At 42.8% G+C, this 18,994-nt stretch overlaps 1 protein-coding gene across 2 annotated transcripts in view; it reads left to right on the top strand.

Moving 5' to 3' along the window:
• The window catches only part of LOC147028189 (uncharacterized), a 120,991-nt gene that overhangs the window by 95,787 nt on the left and 6,210 nt on the right, over positions 1–18,994 (top strand). For both annotated transcript variants that reach the window (XM_085878334.1, XM_085878335.1), the window contains exon 5: positions 12,179–12,535. In XM_085878334.1, coding sequence (XP_085734460.1) covers positions 12,179–12,535 — 357 coding nt within the window. The remainder of the gene's footprint in view (positions 1–12,178; positions 12,536–18,994) is intronic.

Raw genomic sequence — 18,994 nt, 5'->3', positions numbered from 1 at the left:
ACTTTCAGTTGCAGATATTTCTCCAGGCATTTTAGTGATCCTGATCCAAATCCGGATTGTTACCTCCGCCATCGAAGGTAAACAAAGGTTATGTTTTCACCCCTGATTGTCTGTATGCCTGTATGTTAGTTTGTGAGCAGGATATCTCAAAAAGTTGTGCACAGATTTAGTTGAAACTTGGTGGACATGTAGGATATGTGACAAAGACGAATTGATTAAATTTTGGTGAAGATCTGAATCCAACCGATCAGTGGGATATGACACATAAACTGTTCAGCCTGGTGGAGGTATGCACTCTACCGAGTGGCATTCTAATTTACAATCTGAATTACCTACAAAATGATGGACCCAACAGGTGGTGACGTTACCAACTTACTTCAGTGAGAAATCTCTATAGTTAATAACTTATAACGTTATTGAGGATTCCCTTTGTTGAGGCTTCAATAAGACCTGCAGCCTCTTTTGTTGACTCATTGGCAGAATCCATTTTTACATCCTCATGGAGGATCTCTAAGTCTTACTCACATTGTTATTGTTCTTCATCTTCTTCTTGTGGACTCTTTTGTTTCACAGCCTACAGTGTTGATCGAAACTTCCAGAAACTTGGCATATATATGTAAAAATACCCTGCGCAGACAGTAACCATCTCAGATTTTGGAAATTTCTTCTAGAAAAAAAAGTTATGACATCAAAATATCTCCGCTCATGGAAATCGCCGAAAAAATTATCTCCGAAACCAGGCAAGCTTTTTGAATTCTCTTTGCGGGAATTGAACAGGGCATTAGCAGAGATGAATTAGCGCCCATATGATACATCACTATGACGTCATATCAATATTTATGACATCATTCCTATTTTTTGACATTATTTGTTTCACAACCCAGAGTTTTCATCGTTTCTTCGTGAAACTTGCCGTGTATATGCAGAAAGCCCATGCACAGGCAGTAACCATCTCCGATTTTGGAAATTCTTCCAAGAAAAAAAAAGTTGACGTCATAATATCGCTGCAAATGGCAATCGCCTATACCATTATCTCCGAAACTGGGCAAGCTGTTTGAATTTTGTTTGTGGGAATCAAGCCGGGCATTAGCACAGATAATTTATCGTGAACCTAATACATCACAATGACGTCATATTCGTTTTTATGACGTCATCATTAAGAGGACGAGGATCTTCGCTCATTTGAGCTTGTTTGTACTCATTGGCAGTATACAAAGGGAGTTATCTATTGTTGGCATCGTACATGAGATAAATTCTCATTTTCAAATCTGAGCTATTGAACATCCTTATGCTCTGAAACACATTGATGGTTTGAAAGACATTGATTCGGTCAGATGGTTAGGGTTTGGAAACGCATTGTCATGATCTCTTTGTGATATTATCCTTCGAATATTCTGTTGTTGTTTCTCATTGTCTGTAATGGCTGTGACCACAACCATGTGGTTCAGATTTACTCTAAACTCTCAGCATTCATTACTTCCTTGTGAGCTGCGCTTACATGCAAAATTAGTTTTAACCTTTGTACTAAATGAAAATAATTAAGTTATTATAAACTAGTAAAGGTGCCCGTCTTCAACGGGCGTCACTGGCAACATATGGTAAAAGACAGATAGCATGAATGTATTTTAAACAATATATTATATCATTTTTATCCATTGATTATCATTCAGGTTTTCCCCTTCGACCGTCCCGCAGTAGCTGCACTTCGATGACATTACCACGTAGTTTAGTGACTACACGTGTACCATTCGTGAGTTCCGGAGGATCCATAGAGAGCATTAAAATTACAGGGCACCCTACTTTAAAATGATCCAAAAGGCCGGATCAGTTTCGTCTACATATTCATATCTTGTAGATTTTAGCTGGCCGGATCAGTTTCGTCTCCATATTCATATGTTGTAGAATCTAGCTGATTCTGAAACTGTTAACAGCATGTCGATCGGATGGTTCTGTGATTTTCTACGGTAGTAAACAGAAGTACGACTTAAGCCTGTACACCACTATGCGGAGACCCGAGGACCTAATATTTCACAACAAACTAAAAACTCACAAAATTGGAAGATATTTTAAATAAACAATTTATTATAATATCAATTAAATATCATTTTTATCCATCGATAATATGAATTGTTCTGTACAGCTGTAGTTGTTCTCCTGGGATCTGCGCATCCATCCACAATCTATGTTATAATGAAGTGCAGTAGGAATAATAAAAAGTCGGATGAACATGAACTGTTTCACTCCCATAATCATCAAAACGAATTTTGAGGGGCCTCTTAAGGAGGACAATAATATCATTACTATATATGTCAAAGCTTGTTTCATTTCATGCAGTAACAAAAATCTGATGGTGGAACAAAAAAAGGGGCGTGCCGAAATATTAATGTAGATATCAGGAATGAATGCAAATCGTCACTTCCTGGTTGGCAGGAAGACACCGCATTAACACGTTTTTCTTTGCAATTCAAATTGCTCAGGAACTCTCTAAAACAAGGCAGCACTCAAATTGTGGATTAAGATAATTAAGTGGATTTTCAGCAACAGAATGAGGGTCTCAAAACTGATTATTTGGATGTGGCAATGCTCCATGGATAGGAAGATGAAGTTTATAATTTATTGAAATTTGTGCCAGATAGCCCGAAAGGCCTGATGTTTTTCGAAAGATACAGCAGGATCGTAAATATCTACATAAGTAACCCCAGACAGATGGAACAAACTGGCTCAATACTTTCTTTAACAGATTTTTTTTGTGTGTGATGTAATATGGCAGGCTCACAGAAAGAAAAAGGAAAAGTAAAATGGACGTTTACTGGTGAATTACGTCGATTGGATCTGACTCCGCAAGGAATTTGACCTAGCATTAAATAACTTGACCCAAATAATGGCTTTTACAAATATGGACTGATTTTCAATGATTAATAATTACATGAATTGTGTTTACTTTTGTTGAGTGAGACCTTTAAAACGAATGCCGATGAAATGAGTTCATGGCGTCGTTGAATAAAGCCAAAGGTGCGTTTCTTTGTAATATACTGCACTGTAGACTGGTGTTGGCTTTGCAGTTAAGGCGGCTGACTTGGGACCTGAGAGTCCAGAGTTTGAGCCCCTATTAACCGTTGAATGAACACCAGGTGGGGTTGACTCAACCTGTCATCCTTCCGAGGTCGGCGAAATGAGTACCAGTGTTCTGGGGTAATAACCATTTGGGGGAACCTGCGTCGTAGTGGCGACCCGTCCAGGACTGTACTGCTTGCCAATAAAACTGCCTCAGCAGCCCTATGCGTCTTCACGGCACAAAAGGAATGGTATTATTATCATTGCTATAATCCTGTATTGTATATTTTTCTTTTGCAACTGTCGTCATCCATTTATTACCTCTGCCAGCGAAGGCAGACGGAGATTAGGAATTCACCCCTGTTTGTTTGTCTGTCTGTTTGTTTGTCTATGATCAGGATATCTCAAAACGTTATGAATGGATTTGGACAAAACTTGGTGGAGAGGTTGAGTGTGCAATAAGGACGAATTGTTTACATTTTAGTGGAGATCGGATCTGGATTCGATAATTTTTAAGTGATTCTTCACCATTGAGAGATAGGGCCAAAACGATAAGAGCATGATATCTCAAAAGGTTGTGGATGGATTATGCTAATTCTATGTAGATGAGTTGGTTAGGTGACAATAACAAGCTGATTCGATTTTGGTTCAGATACGGATTCGTATTCGACCTGTCAGTGGGAAACAAAACGTAAACTGTTCAGCCTGGTGGAGGTATGCACTCTACCGAGTTCCCTTACAGGTATATCTCTCACTCCCACCCCACCCCCCCCCCTTGATCACTGCCACTTTAATCCCAATTTTCCACCCTCATCCTCTCGGCCCCTTCCCTCCACCTCTGAAACTCTTTCGCTTCTCTCAGTGGCCTTTCCACACCTGGAGCTGAAGGACGAGATGGGATAAGAGGATGCCAATCAGCCCCTTGACGAAACACGCAGATCAGAGTGCTGAAATTATAAAGGAAAGTCAGCCCTGAAGCATTAACCTTATGTCTTGCATATGCAGTCATGCATTGAAAAGAGTCAAAATATTTTTCTACCCAGAAAAATATTTACAGAGCTAAACATGTGTCATCTATTCCACCAGCATCAGGAAACCCACCCAATGCCTGTAAAAAGTGTCACATTGGCTGGAAAGGACATGGAATAGGACTGACATTGATATGGAGTTTCGCTGGCATGGGTGTTAGTTTGAGTTTGGCTTCTTGGTCAGATGCCTTAATGGGTGGGTAAAAAACTTTTTGATTCTTCATCCCTTATGTACTACATAGGAAGGAAGTAGTTGAGGCTGCCAGCCGCACAGTGTTCTGAACGGTGGCCAGCATCCGTATTATAAAAGGAGCAGTGTCTGTCTGTTTGTCATGCTATAACTTGAGAATGGAATCATGGATTTCAATGAAATCAATGACATGAATTCAGGGAACTCCCAGGAAGGATTGTGACCACCCACCTACCCCCCCCCCCCAAAAGGAGGAAAGTTCGTGAATGGGGTCCATGGGTGCATGTGGCGAAACTGCACATGCAAACTTATGATGCTGGTTATCCCCGCTGTCCCAGGAATCCTTTTTTGTTCTTGCCCCACCGATTTGCAATCGCAGCAAAGATTGGTATTCCCATCAGCAAAGCAACGGGTCTTATATGCTAATAATGATAAAAGTAACATTGTTGGATGATTTACAATGATTCTAAAGCTGAATAATTTAATATCGACTTTATCACAGCAGAGAATGAAGAGACGTTCAATGAAAGAAAAACCCACAAATTGCAGCCATTGGTATGACGTCAAAATCGAATTCAAATTAACAATTACATATATGTCATAGATATTAACCAAGGTATATATGTAATATTTATATAACCGGGCGTAGTAGCGTGTGCCTGAAATCCGGCTACTCGGAGGCTTGGGTTGGAGGATCGCTTGAGGATGGGAGCTCTGCACTGGGCCGCGCCATGAGAGGCTGTAGGGCAGCCTGGAATCATGGCAAACCCAATCATTATCCCTGTGAAAGAGGCAACCACAAAAAATGAAAGAGGCGACCAGGGTTGCGTCAGGAAGGGCATCCGGCGTAAAACCTATGCCAAATCCGTATGAGGATCATAACGGATGATCCGCTGTGGCGACCCCTAACTGGAGCAGCCGAAAGAAGAAGTATATCCGTAATATATATATATATATATATATATATATATATATATATATATATATATATATATATATATATATATATTTGAAAGTGTGTCTGTCTGTGTGTCTGTGTGTGTTTCTCTGTGACCTATGCACGCGAAAAGTTCTGGAGTGATCCTCACCAAACTTCACATGCTAACAGAACATGTACCCGGAAGTATCCCAATGTAAAAAAATTGTACTTCCGACTTCCGGTCTCCGAATTATGACGTCATCACCTGATTTCGTAACGTTAATTTTTCAAGTTCAGCCGATTGACATGAGGCCAACGCCATTTGCAGTAGAATGAAAAAATAATGCTACAGTCAATTGAAGACAATGACTTCCGACTTCCCGGTTTCCGAATTATGACGTCATTACCTGATTGTGTAACGTTAATTTTTTCAAGTTCAACCGATTGAAATGGGACCAACAGAATTTGCTAGAGAATGAGAATTAATTAAGTCGCAAAAGATGACATGAAACCAGCCTCACATTGTTGAGGCATTATGGTTTTTTATCTGATGCGGCAATAAATCTTAACATTTTAGAACTCGAGTCTTCTGCATATAAAACAAGGCGGGGAAAATATAATATTATAGTGGTGATGAAAAAAAATAATAATGGTGGCAACCTCTACAATTTTACAATTAACTGTGACATACACTCCTTCAGACCCGCCGTCATCCACGGGATTCCTGTGGGGAACACGGGTATCCCTGCTCATATATATATATATATATATATATATATATATATATATATATATATATATATATATATATATATATATATATATATATATATATATATATATATATATATATATATATATATATATATATATATATATATATATACACACCTGGGATGCCTAGTGTTAGTGCAGTGGTTAGGGCAGCGGCTTGGGATCCAAAAGGTCCTGAGTTCAAGCCCCGTTGGGACACTGAATTAATACACCAGGGGGTTGACTCAGCCTGTCATCCTTCCGAGGCCGGCGGAATGAGTACCAGTGTACTGGGCCGGTGTATACCCCGGTTAAAATAGGTATACCAGATCCCTGTGTCGCAAGAGGCGATCAGGGTTGCATCAGGAAGGGCATCCGGTGTAAAACATGTGCCAAGTCACTATGCGGATCACATGGATGATCCGCTGTGACGACCCCTAACGGGAGCAGCCGGAAGAAGAATAAGAAGAAGATATATAAGCCTGGTGTTGGCGCAGTGGTTTGGGCAGCGGCTTGTGACCCAAAAGGTCCTGAGTTCAAGCCCCGTTGGGCCACTGAATATATATATATATATATATATATATATATATATATATGTGTGTGTGTGTGTGTGTGTGTGTATGTATGTATGTATACATATATATACATGTGTGTATGTATATATATATATATATATATGTGTGTGTGTGTGTATGTATATATATATATATGTACCAAGTCGTATAACACCAGAGGGTTGACTCAGCCTGTCATCCTTCCGAGGTCAGCGAAATGAGTACCAGTGTACTGGGCCCGGTGTATGACCGGGTTAGAATAGGTGTACCATATCCCTGTGTGTCGTAAGAGGCGACCAGGGTTGCGTCAGGAAGGGCATCCGGCGTAAAAACCTATGCCAAATCATTATGCCGATAACAAAACGAATTTCCATACTGGATCGGTCGAGGCCCGGGTTACCAACGACCGCCAGCGGTACCGGTGGTCAGCAGGGTACCAGTGGAAATTGTGCTACTGCTGAGCAAGGGAGGAGAAGGAGACGGGGAAGGCGAGTCCGGAGGCAGTGGGAGAGGGGGAATGGTAGAAGTGTGGAGGTTGGAGTTGGAACTCTGAATGTTGGGACGATGACTGGCAAAGGGCGAGAGTTGGCTGATATGATGGAGAGAAGAAAGGTGGACATACTGTGTGTACAAGAGACCAAGTGGATGAGGAGTAAGGCTCGGAGCATTGGAGGTGGTTTCAAACTGTTCTACCATGGTGTGGGTGGGAGAAGAAATGGTGTCGGGGTAATCCTGAAGGAAGATTATGTCAAGAGGGTATTGGAGGTGAGGATAGTGTCTGACCGAGTGATGAGTGTGAAGTTGGAAATTGAAGGGGTAATGATGAATGTCATCAGTGCATATGCCCCACATATGGGGTGTGAGATGGAATATAAAGAAGATTTCTGGAGTGAGTTAGATGAAGTGGTGGAGAGTGTATCCAAGGATGAAAGAGTGGTGATTGGAGCAGATTTCAATGGACATGTTGGGGAAGGGAATAAAGAGGATGAGGAGGTGATGGGTAGGTACGGTCTCAACAAGAGAAATGTGGAAGGGCAAATGGTGGTAGAGTTTGCAAAAAGAATGGAAATGGCAGTGGTAAATATGTATTTCAAGAAGAAGGAGGAACACAGGGTGACATACAAGAGTGGAGGAAAGTGCACACAGGTGGATTACATCTTCAGCAGGAGATGCAACCTGAAAGAGATTAGAGACGGTAAGGTGGTGGCAGGGGAGAGTGTAGCTCGACAGCATCGATTGGTGGTCTGTAGGATGATTTTGGAGGTGAGGTTGAGGAAGAGAGTGAGGGCTGAACCAAGGACCAGATGGTGGAAGCTGAAGGAGGAAGACTGTTGCGTGGAATTTAGGGAGGAGGCGAGACAGGTGTTGGATGGTGGTAACGATGGGTGGGATGATTGGGCAACTACAGCAGAAGTGGTGAGGGAGATAGCTAGGAAGGTACTTGGTGTGACATCTGGACAGAGGAAGGAAGATAAGCAGACTTGGTGGTGGAACGAGGAAGAACAGGAAAGTATAAGGAAGAAGGGCTTGGCGATAAAGAAGTGGGATAGTCAGAGAGATGAAGAAAGTAGGCAGGAGTACAAGGAGTGGCGGCGAAAGGCAAAGAGAGAGGTGGCAAAAGCAAAGAAAAAGGCATATGACGAGCTGTATGAGAAGTTGGATACAAAAGAAGGGGAAAAGGATTTATATCGATTGGCAAGACAGAGGGACCGAGCTGGGAAGGATGTGCTGCAGGTTAGGGTGATAAAGGACGTAAATGGGAATGTGCTGACGAGCGAGGAGAGTGTGTTGAGAAGGTGGATGGAGTACTTTGAGGAGCTGATGAATGAAGAAAATGAGAGAGAGAAAGAGAAAGAGAAAGAGAAAGAGAAAGAGAAAGAGAAAGAGAAAGAGAAAGAGAAAGAGAAAGAGAAAGAGAAAGAGAAAGAGAAAGAGAGAGAGAGAGAGAGAGAGAGAGAGAGAGAGAGAGAGAGAGAGAGAGAGAGAGAGAGAGAGAGAGAGAGAGAGAGAGAGAGAGAGAGAGAGAGAGAGAGAGATGGAAGAGATGGAGATAGTGAATCAGGAAGTGGGGTGGATCAGTAAGGATGAAGTGAGGACTGCTATTTAGAAGATGAAAAGTGGAAAGGCGGTTGGCCCGGATGACATACCAGTGGAGGCATGGAAGTCCTTAGGAGAGATGGCAGTGGGGTTGTTAACCAGATTGTTTAATAAAATCTTGGAAAGTGATAGGATGCCGGAGGAGTGGAGATTAAGTGTACTGGTTCCGAATTTCAAGAACAAGGGTGATGTGCAGAGCAGTGGAAATTACAGAGGGATAAAGTTGTTAAGCCACACCATGAAGTTGTGGGAAAGAGTAGTGGAAGCTAGGTTGAGAAGAGAGGTGACGATATGTGAGCAGCAATATGGGTTTATGCCAGGAAAGAGCACCACTGATGCGGTTTGCTTTGAGAATGTTGATGGAGAATTATAGGGAAGGCCAGAAGGAGTTACATTGTGTGTTTGTGGATTTAGAGAAAGCTTATGATAGGGTGCCAAGAGAGGAGTTGTGGTATTGTATGAGGAAGTCGGGAGTGGTGGAGAAGTATGTGAGGATCGTGCAGGATATGTATGAGGACAGTGTGACAGCGGTGAGGTGTGCGGTAGGAATGACGGACCGGTTTAAGGTAAAAGTGGGATTGCACCAAGGATCGACTCTGAGCCCTTTCCTGTTTGCAATGGTGATGGACAGGTTGACGGACGAGATCAAACTGGAATCTCCATGGACTATTATGTTCGCGGATGACATCATGAACTGTAGGGAGAGTAGGGAGCAGGCTGAGGCGAGCCTTGAGAGGTGGAGGTACGCACTGGAAAGAAGGAGAATGATAGTCAGTAGGAGTAAGACGTAGTACATGTGCGTAAATGAGAGGGAGGGTGGTGGTATGGTGTGGTTGCAAGGAGTTGAGGTGGGGAAGGTGGATGGCTTCAAATACTTGGGATCAACTGTCCAAAGTAACGGAGAGTGTGGGACAGAAGTGAAAAAGAGAGTGCAGGCAGGATGGAGTGGGTGGAGAAGAGTTGCAGGAGTGATTTGTGACAGAAGGGTAGCTGCAAGAGTTAAGGGGAAAGTATATAAGACGGGAGTGAGACCAGCTATGTTGTATGGTTTGTAGGCGGTGGCACTAACAAAAAGACAGGAAGCGGAGCGGGAGGTGGCAGAGTTAAAGATGCTGCGATTCTCATTGGGAGTGACAAGGATGGACAGGATAAGGAATGAGTATATTAGAGGGACTGCACAGGTAGCACGGTTTGGAGACAAAATGAGAGAGGCGAGATTGAGATGGTTTGGACATGTGCACAGGAGGGAAGCGGAGTATATCGAGAGAAGGATGCTGAAGATGGAGCCGCCAGGCAGGAGGAGAAGAGGAAGGCCAAAGAAGAGGTTCATGGACGTGGTGAGGGCAGACATGCGGGTGGTTGGAGTGTCAATGGAAGTTGTGATGGATAGAGCGAAATGGAGACGGTTGATCCGCTGTGGCGACCCCTAACAGGAGCAGCCGAAAGAAGAAGATATATATATATATATATATATATATATATATATATATATATATATATGTATGTATATAAACATACATGTATACATATATATATATATATATGTATGTATATAAACATACATGTATACATATATATATATATATATATATATATAATGTATGTATATAAACATACATGTATACATATATATATATATATATATATATGTATGTATATAAACATACATGTCTACATATATATATATATATATATATATATATATGTATATAAACATACATGTCTACATATATATATATATATATATATATATATATATATATATATATATATATATATATTGTTACGGATCTGGAAACCAAATGCATTCAACATACAGATGTCCCAAAAGTCAGTTATGTCGTTAAGTATGTGTGTTGTCAGATCCCCTTCCTTTTGTCTCGTGGGAGAATCAAAGGCATGCGTTGCGATTTCTTTTCGTTAGGTTATTACATCTCACAAGCCATCTCACAACCATCCCATCTGCATGACCCCTCGGCCCATCACCATCCACCAGCAAGCAGCTGCCTTCTCGCTCCCTGATGTGCCAAGGCAATATCTCGCAGTTCCGGTTTCTCGGCAATCATAAACGTTGTAACTTTTTCACGACGACCTTTGCAACATTGATACTGTTGCTCGACAAGTATGAACCCGCGTGGAAGAGTGGGTGGGGTTTCCCGGCAGGGGCCAAAACCCCGCCCAGGAAGGACGAGTCCATGGGAGCCTGCCCAATCAGGCTGGGGAGTGAGGTCTGTTCGAGCGAGCCCCACCCCATTGAGGGAGGTCCATAAATTCCCGAGCACTCTCTGAGTGGTGGTTTTTTGGGGGTTGCTATGAACGGGTTGTTACGAAGGTTGTTCGGAGGTTTTCGACAGGGTTGTTGTTGAGCGTGCAGTTCTTTTGAAGCGAAGGGTTGAGCAGAAGGTCGTGAAGGTGGCGAACATGTCTCTGCTGGCCCTCCACAAGCAAAGGAAAGAGCGACCCGGACCCCCCTCCGTGGACCCCGCTATTCACCACCCAAGATCCGCCACGAACAATGAGTCCCACACGTGTGACTGGGGACCAAACCAACGACCGTTGTCAGCTGCCGCACCACGGAGCACCCCCTTCCTCTGACGATCAGGTACCCAGCTGGACTCTGACCCCCAGCTCGTCTCTCTCCTCGGCTGCGAGGGTCCAATAAAGAACTCTGGGTTTATTTTCATTTATTTGTGTGTCTGCGTGTGGGCCCGTCTAAGTAGAACTGAGTAAGTGTTTTTGGATCATTGTAAATATTCCTTTCTTGCATATTCGCGTTAAGTCTTGCTTTGTGTCCTCATTTACTGTAAATAAATCATCACAGAAATGTTCCCAGTCTGTTTCCGTTGCATCTTGCATTGGTCCAGCATGGTTCGGATCTGAGTTTAGGTGGGGTTTTATCCCTAGTAATCGGACAATTGTGCCGGGACGTCCTGGGCAGGCCCGCTCAACTGCATCCGAGCCGGAAAGGTGGGTGGCAGAGTGGTAGTCGGTTGGTTAATTTTACCGCTGCTGGTAGAGTGAATTCGGTTCGCCCAGGCGTTCCGAGGGCATGAATCCCCCGGTAGCCGAGATCGCGTGGTTACTTTGCTACATTGGATCTAGACAAAACAACACTACGCCACGCAGTCAAGATATTGGCATTCTACGGTCAGTTAAACGACGCGCCGTCTCGCGGAGTTATCCGAGCAACGACCTACAATTCTAGGGAGTTTGGTGGGAGACGACGCAAGCTTTCCCCTCCTTGTGGTCGTTCTCGCCACCAGACCTCCAGCCCACAACTATATATATATATATATATTTTTTTTTGAGCTAATTTTAGCAAAAAAAGCGAGGGTAGACCCAGTTTCAGGCAATATTTCGCCGTAGTCGATCTACTTTTTTACTTTTGGTTGGAAGCACCTTCTTCTTCTTTAACAAATATTTATATATATATATATATATATATATATATATATATATATATATATATATATATATATATATATATATATATATATATATGTGTGTATATCTATCTCACATCAACAATAATGACTATCATGAACTTCGTATTAACTTGTTTCACCCGTGTTTGATTCTTCAGGTGAAAGGCTATGCGGTGATGAAGAGACCGACGAAGCACCAATGGAACAGTCTCCTGAGTCAGGCGGAGGCATCGACACGGCGTTGACTGTTGAGAACGTCAACCGACAGAGATGCGAACCGGCTTTCCCAAGGAAGTTCAAGAACAGCCTGTTACACCGTTACCTTCGTGACTCATACCGACATGCCCTCGCAGACACCACCCAGAACCATCCAAACACCCGTCGGCCCAGTCCCGATGATGGATCTCTCTCGGGAACTTCCAGTAGCTCAGAACGGCGCCATATAACCACGAACCATGGTGGAAATGGAGCCATCACCAGCGAGGGAAGGGCGGTTGGACGTCTGCCGAGGCAGGGTAATCAGCAGCTGTGGCCAGGGTGGTAAGGCCCGGCATTATCACGACAGACTAACAAATTATTGTAAAAACCTGTTATCTTCTGTTCAATCTCTGAAAATTAGTACTCGTTCATTTGGGGTGGGGTTTCTTAAACTTATAGTTCAATGATTACACTTCATATATTTAATGACTATTTCGACACGACGGTCCACGGATTCTGACCATAGATATCACCTTATGGCTTTGTACGTATGGTGTGACACGTGTGTCATCTAAATAGTTTTTAGGACACAGACCACCGCCTTCACCTCCACCCCTTACCTCCTCCCCCGCCCCTTACCTCCTCCCCCGCCCCATACCTCCTCCCCCACCCCTACTCCCAAACCTCCTCCCTACCCCGCCCAAGCTTTCACCCTCATTCCCCCCCCCCAAAAAAAAGCTTACTCTCTCCCTCCACCCTCCTCCTTCTTCCAAATCGCCACCCGACCCATGGAAATATTTTATAGCTTTTTTAAAATGATTCACATGACCTTTTAATCATTCATCTTATTCATTCCTTGTAACTGATTCCTCTTGTTTATTTATTTTGCAATTTAATATCAATAATCATTTGTGGTATTTTTAACACTTGTTTTACTTTTTCTTTTATATCAAATCCAAATTCTCCTCCTCAGAAGTTTACTTTTTGAAAAACATGTAACATGTCAAACAGTGTCCCACAAAAGTATTCACCCTCCCCCCCCCCCATCAAAAGTGTTCACAGTTTTATGCCTCCTGAGATTATTTTATGATGCTTTCAAATCAAACTTAATATGTTGAGTCTTCACAAACTACACCAAGTGATAAATCAGATAAAATGCAGATAAAATGTTAAGAAGTTAGATTAAGAGAAAATCAGATGATTCTCATTTCCAGAAGTATTCAAACCCTTTGCATAATTTAAGCCGTAATCACTTTACCAGCAAATTATTTGTTTGAAAGGTGACAAAATAACTGAAATAGGTTTCAACTATGTGTAATCAGTGGTTTAACTTAAAAATTAAGCTCCCACACTTGTCAAAGGAGTTTTAAGGTGCAACTCATTCGGTCAAACAACAAGGCAAGCATGAAGACCAAGGAGCTTTCCAAACAAGTCAGACATATAGTGGTGGAGAAGCACCATTCAGGAGAGGGTTATAAGATTTCAAAGTCACTCATTATCCCTTTGAGTACAGTAAAATACATCATGAAGAAGTGGAAGATGTATTATACCACCCAGACTGTACACAGGTCAGGTCTCCCATACAAACTCAGCAGTCAGGCAAGCAGGAAATGGTTTGGGATGCCACTGTAAATCCAGCAATGACTTTGAAAGCTCTGTAAGGCTCTATGTCAGAGATGAGGTTCAGTGTTCATCAATCAACAATATCCCTTTCCCTTCACAATGCTAGCCTCTTGAACAGTTGGGAATAAAGAAGCCATGACTGAAGAAGATGCATCTAAAAGCTCGTATGATGTTTGTGAAAAAGCATCTTAATGATATGGCAGGCATGTGGAGAATGGTTTGTAATCAGACGAGACAACAATTGAACTTTTTGCTCTAAATTTAAAGCGTTATGTCTGATGCAAGCCTAACACTGCACATCACCCTGAATACACCATCCCTACTGTCAAGCATGATTGTGGCAGTATCATGGTTTGGGGCTGCTTTTCATCAGCAGGGACTGACAAGTTTGTCAGTGTTGAAGGGTCAATGTATGGTGTAAAGTGTAGGAGAAACCTTGATGAAAACCTGCTTGAGTCAGCCATGAATCTGATTCAGCAGGTAGGAGATTCATATTTCAGCAGGACAATGAACTGAAGTGCAAAGCCAAAGCCACACTGGAGTGGCTGAATAAGAAGAAAATAAATGTTTTTGATTGGACCAGTCAAAGTCTTGACTTTATCCAAATTGAACATTTTTGGCGAGGTTTGAAGATTGCAGTCCATCGACAATCTCCATCAAACTTGGCAGAACTAGAGCAATTTTCACGTGAAGAATGGGCAAATATTTCAGCATCTCACTATGCAAAGCTGGTAGAAACCTACCCCAAAAGAGATTCATAGCAGTCATTGCTGCAAAAGTTCTTTCACCAAGTACCAAGTACTTCACCAAAAGGGTGAATACTTTTGCAGGCATTGCTGTATATGTATTTCTTCTGAGAATAGAATTCTCCTTATTTGTAAATCTAGTCACTACATTTGATTTTGTTTTTTTGTAGCCTATAACAGTACAAGACAATACTTAAAACAAGTTGATGATGTTGCTACTCAGAGAAGTCTAATATAGATGAAAGGGGAAAAACATCATCTTTCTCCTCTGTTCACCTTATCATTTGCCCCAGGTCATCTTCCATTTACTTGCAAGCTAGCCGATATCACTGCCTTACATAAACATCATATGAAAATGGATCCCTTTAACTCCAGACCTACCAAGTTACTTCTACTCATCAGCAAGGTCATGGAATTCATCATCGCAGTTGATATGAAATCCTACCTTTTCTCCAACAACCTCATCTTAGATCAACAGTTTGGATTCGGAACAGGTCACTCTACCTTGGACATGCTGTTTCTACTCACCCAACAATGGATGGAAGCCCTCAATGTCAAACATGAGAATAGGTTCGTCTCTGGAAATATCTCAAGCATTAAATTCAGTCTGGCTCCCCACCCTGCTCTCCAAGCTATATGCCTTTGGCATCCAAGGCTAACTCCACTCTTTGGATACTGACTTCCTCTACTCTCATAGCCAATGTGTCACACTCAATGGAATACTCTTACCCCTCTTCCAGTCAAGGCTGGAGTGGCCCAAGGCAGCATTCTGGGCCCAGACCTATTCCTAATTCTAATCTTCATCAACGATCTCTCTCACTGGAAAATCATCTTTTATCTATTTGCTGTGCCATTTAATGACTCCACCCTCTGTCATGACATCGCTCATCCTTCAGATAGATGGGGAGCAGCCTCTTCCCTATCTTCAGACCTTGACCAAATCACAAGCTGAGGAACACACTTGGAATATGTCTTTCAATCCTGACAAATCTCACACTCTCACTATCTCTCTCCGAAAGGACCATCTGGCAACCTCCCCCCACCTCTCTGCCCCCCCCAACTCCAAATCTAACTTCCTTTATAATCATCTTGAAGAAGTTCAGTCACTCAAAGTTTTGTGCCTCACCATCAACTGCAGATTGGACTCCACCATCATGATCTTGATTGGACAAGATACATACTGTATGTAGGTTGGGCTTCAAAGCCAGCTGCAGACTGGGCATCCTCTGTCATGCAAAGTCCTTCTTGACACCCTTGAACTCCACCAACAAGGCATTCAACCACTGCTTGATAGAGTACTGCTTTCCCCTCAAGGCTGGCACCCCTACCTCACACCTTGGTCAGCTTGACGTCGTGGAAACCAAGACATTCAAAATCATTTGCATCTCCTGTGTGAAAGTGAGTCTCTGGGCCTATCACTTTTACATCGCAGACATGTTGGTGGTCTCTGTCTTCGACCGCCTCTTTCCTGGTCTTGCATCCACTGCCCATTCAGTACTCTGCTCCCCAGTCCCCCACCCAAGGTTTCTGCAGCAGGGCATATTCAGTATGCCATAAACTCCTTTCGAGTGAAACTTTTAAAATCCAAAATCACTGCTCACCTCCACTCATTTGTTCCTCTTTTTCCCCACCTGTAGAACCAACTTCCATATACTCTTCAATCTCATTCTTCCCTACAGGGCTTTAATAAAGACAGCTGTTAACCACCATCTCAGATCATCCCCCATCCACAACCATGAGCTTTCTTGCCCACATTAACCCTCCCCAAGCACACCTATTTCTGGGTTTCCAGTTTTTCCTTCCACTTCTGTGATTGAGAGTTTGTGGCTGGATCCATCTTCTTCACCCCCTGTGTCCTCCCCTACCTCTCCCCTCATTCTTTCCCACATCCCTTATTTATCCAAGTCTACCTCTATTTTTTTTGTATACATTGTCGAGGCTCGTATAAGAACGAACACACAAAACGTACAGTAAAAGGAGCCAGAGACAAGAAGGGCGGGAGAGGGAAGCACAAAACAGTGGGGAACAGAAACATTAGGAGATCTGTGGAAGGGATAGGGATGGGGCAGTGTACACAGGGTAAACAAGATGGACACTACAGGGACTTTCAGGAAGGAAAGCAGGGAATTTGAAGAAGGTGGGTTTGGGGTGGATTAATGGGGGTAGAAAAGATCAAGGATTTGGATGGGGGGACGATAAGAGGTGGTGGTGAACAGCCGTTTTGAAGGTCTGGAGGGAAGATTGGGATTGAACAGAGTGAGGGAGTTTATTCCAAGGACAGGAATAAAGAGGAATGAAAGAGTGAAGGTGAGCAGTGATTTGTAATTTTGGTAGTTTCACCAGAAGGGGGTTTGTTGGCGGACCTTGAGCGCCCTGTGGAAATGTGGTGGGAACAAATCGCAAACAGAGCCGAGGTGGGGGGGGGGGGAGACTGGAGAGGAGACGGTAGAAGACAGAAAGACCACTGACCTGCCTACGGTGAGAGAGTGAGAGGCTCAAGGACTTGGCCTCATCGCGGGAGATACTAATGATCCGAAATACCTTGGTTTCCACAGCGTGAAGCCGAGAAAGGTGAGAGGCAGGAGCACCGGCCAAGAGGGGGGAGCAGTACTCCATCGGGCTGCAGACGAAAGCTTTGTGTGTGGCCAGGAGCTCAGGTGGGCAGAGGAAGGACTTTGCATGACGGAGGATTCCCAGTCGGCTCGGTGCCTGAGAGCCTGGACACCACGTGTTCTTCATTACCTGGTTGTGGTTCCAAAATTAAATATCCGTAGGACCTATATACATGTCAATTAAAATGCCTGCAGAACAAATTCATATTTAAATTGCCATTAAAATCCCACATTAATTTTAAATTGATGTGGCCGTGTATTTGTCGTGGCGTTCGAGTATAAACCCCCGTTCTGTGCATCTATCTGTGCCTCCTGCGCTCCGCCAGAGCCGCACCCCGCCCCTCATGCACGCATTGCAATCTCTGAGGATCAACGTGTCTGCCTCCTCAGGAATGCTCGGCTATCCAGGTTGGCGGTGTTAACCACTCGTCACCACAATTTGGGTCGGGGGATTAAACTTAACCGAGCAGTCCGCGACTATATACGATATATATATATATATATATATATATATATATATATATATATATATATATATATATATATATGTGTGTGTGTTCCTGTATGTGCTTATAAGTGGCGTTTCTTGGATTGATGTATTTCGTTCCGACTTCTTTTTGAACGCCCTCGTGCAGCACATCACTTTGACATGTATGAGAGCCTGGACACCACCTGCTCTTCAATACCTGGTTGTGGTTCCAAAACTATATATCCGTAGGACTTATATACATGTCAATTAAAATGCCTGCACAACAAATTAACTTCCAACTCAAGCAATCCCATGGGTTTTAAAGAAACGTTTTCCCAATCTTGTTTGCACTGTCATCAATCTTGACATATGTAAGACATGGGATTACGGTCCTCTGCAAAGGGGGTGGGTGGATGCATTATGGAGTCTGCCATCCTCCTGTGTAATCTATCCAACTGTTTTGTATTACCTTACTGAATATGTCACGAATGTGTGTGTAATTGCAGGCCATCGTATGTCATAGTATTTGCTGATTTCTCATTTTAACAAAGGAAATCTTCCACTTGGAAATGGTCACTTGTTTGTGATGGTATTGAACGTTCCATTTGAGCTGCTGTGGCTCTACAAAAGTGTTCAATGCTGCGATGAATTCCTTTGAGGCTAACATCATTGATAGAAATCCCATTTGAACATTTGATTCTGAAAACAAAAGTTTTGTTAAAATGAAAAAGCAGGATTTAACGGCACATCGTTTCGTATAAAGGTTTTACACATTATTTACAGCAATTAGTATCATTAGTGGGTAATCAAGATTATATAATTGAGGCCAGATTAATTAAACTCAGAATGAAACACTCGTATTATCTGCAATCAACTTGATTCAGGTGGCTGGAAATAATATCTTTTAATTCGGTTGTTTCTAAGAAGTTTTGATGATTTTCACCAGATGGTTTTCCACAATATAAAACCATGTGCGGACCCCTCCGAGTGTGCTCAACCCAATGGCAATCCCACTACCAGTTGAGCTGCTCTGGTACACATTGGATAGACGGTCTTCCTTCGGTGAGAGTAACTCTCCAGCAGATTGCTCTGTTATACCTGTGATGGACTCGGTGAAAGTTCGACTGGTGGTTCCCAACCTTTTATGGGTGTCAGGACTGACCTCCTCTGAACCTCCAAAAAAATTCTGCAGACCACCATGTACAACTACCATTGTGATTCATCCGACTGTCGTTATTATAACTCACTTTCCTGTTTGCTGAGCCTATTTTGAGCCAGATATCCATCGCTGATACTTCCCAGCCAAAACGATGACATCCCGGATGA

The sequence above is a fragment of the Eptatretus burgeri genome, chromosome 4, assembly GCF_056783735.1.
Source record: "Eptatretus burgeri isolate ZD-2024b chromosome 4, Ebu_testis_v1, whole genome shotgun sequence".
Classification (NCBI taxonomy): Eukaryota; Metazoa; Chordata; class Myxini; order Myxiniformes; family Myxinidae; genus Eptatretus; species Eptatretus burgeri.
This window is presented reverse-complemented; position numbering and strand designations above follow the sequence as displayed.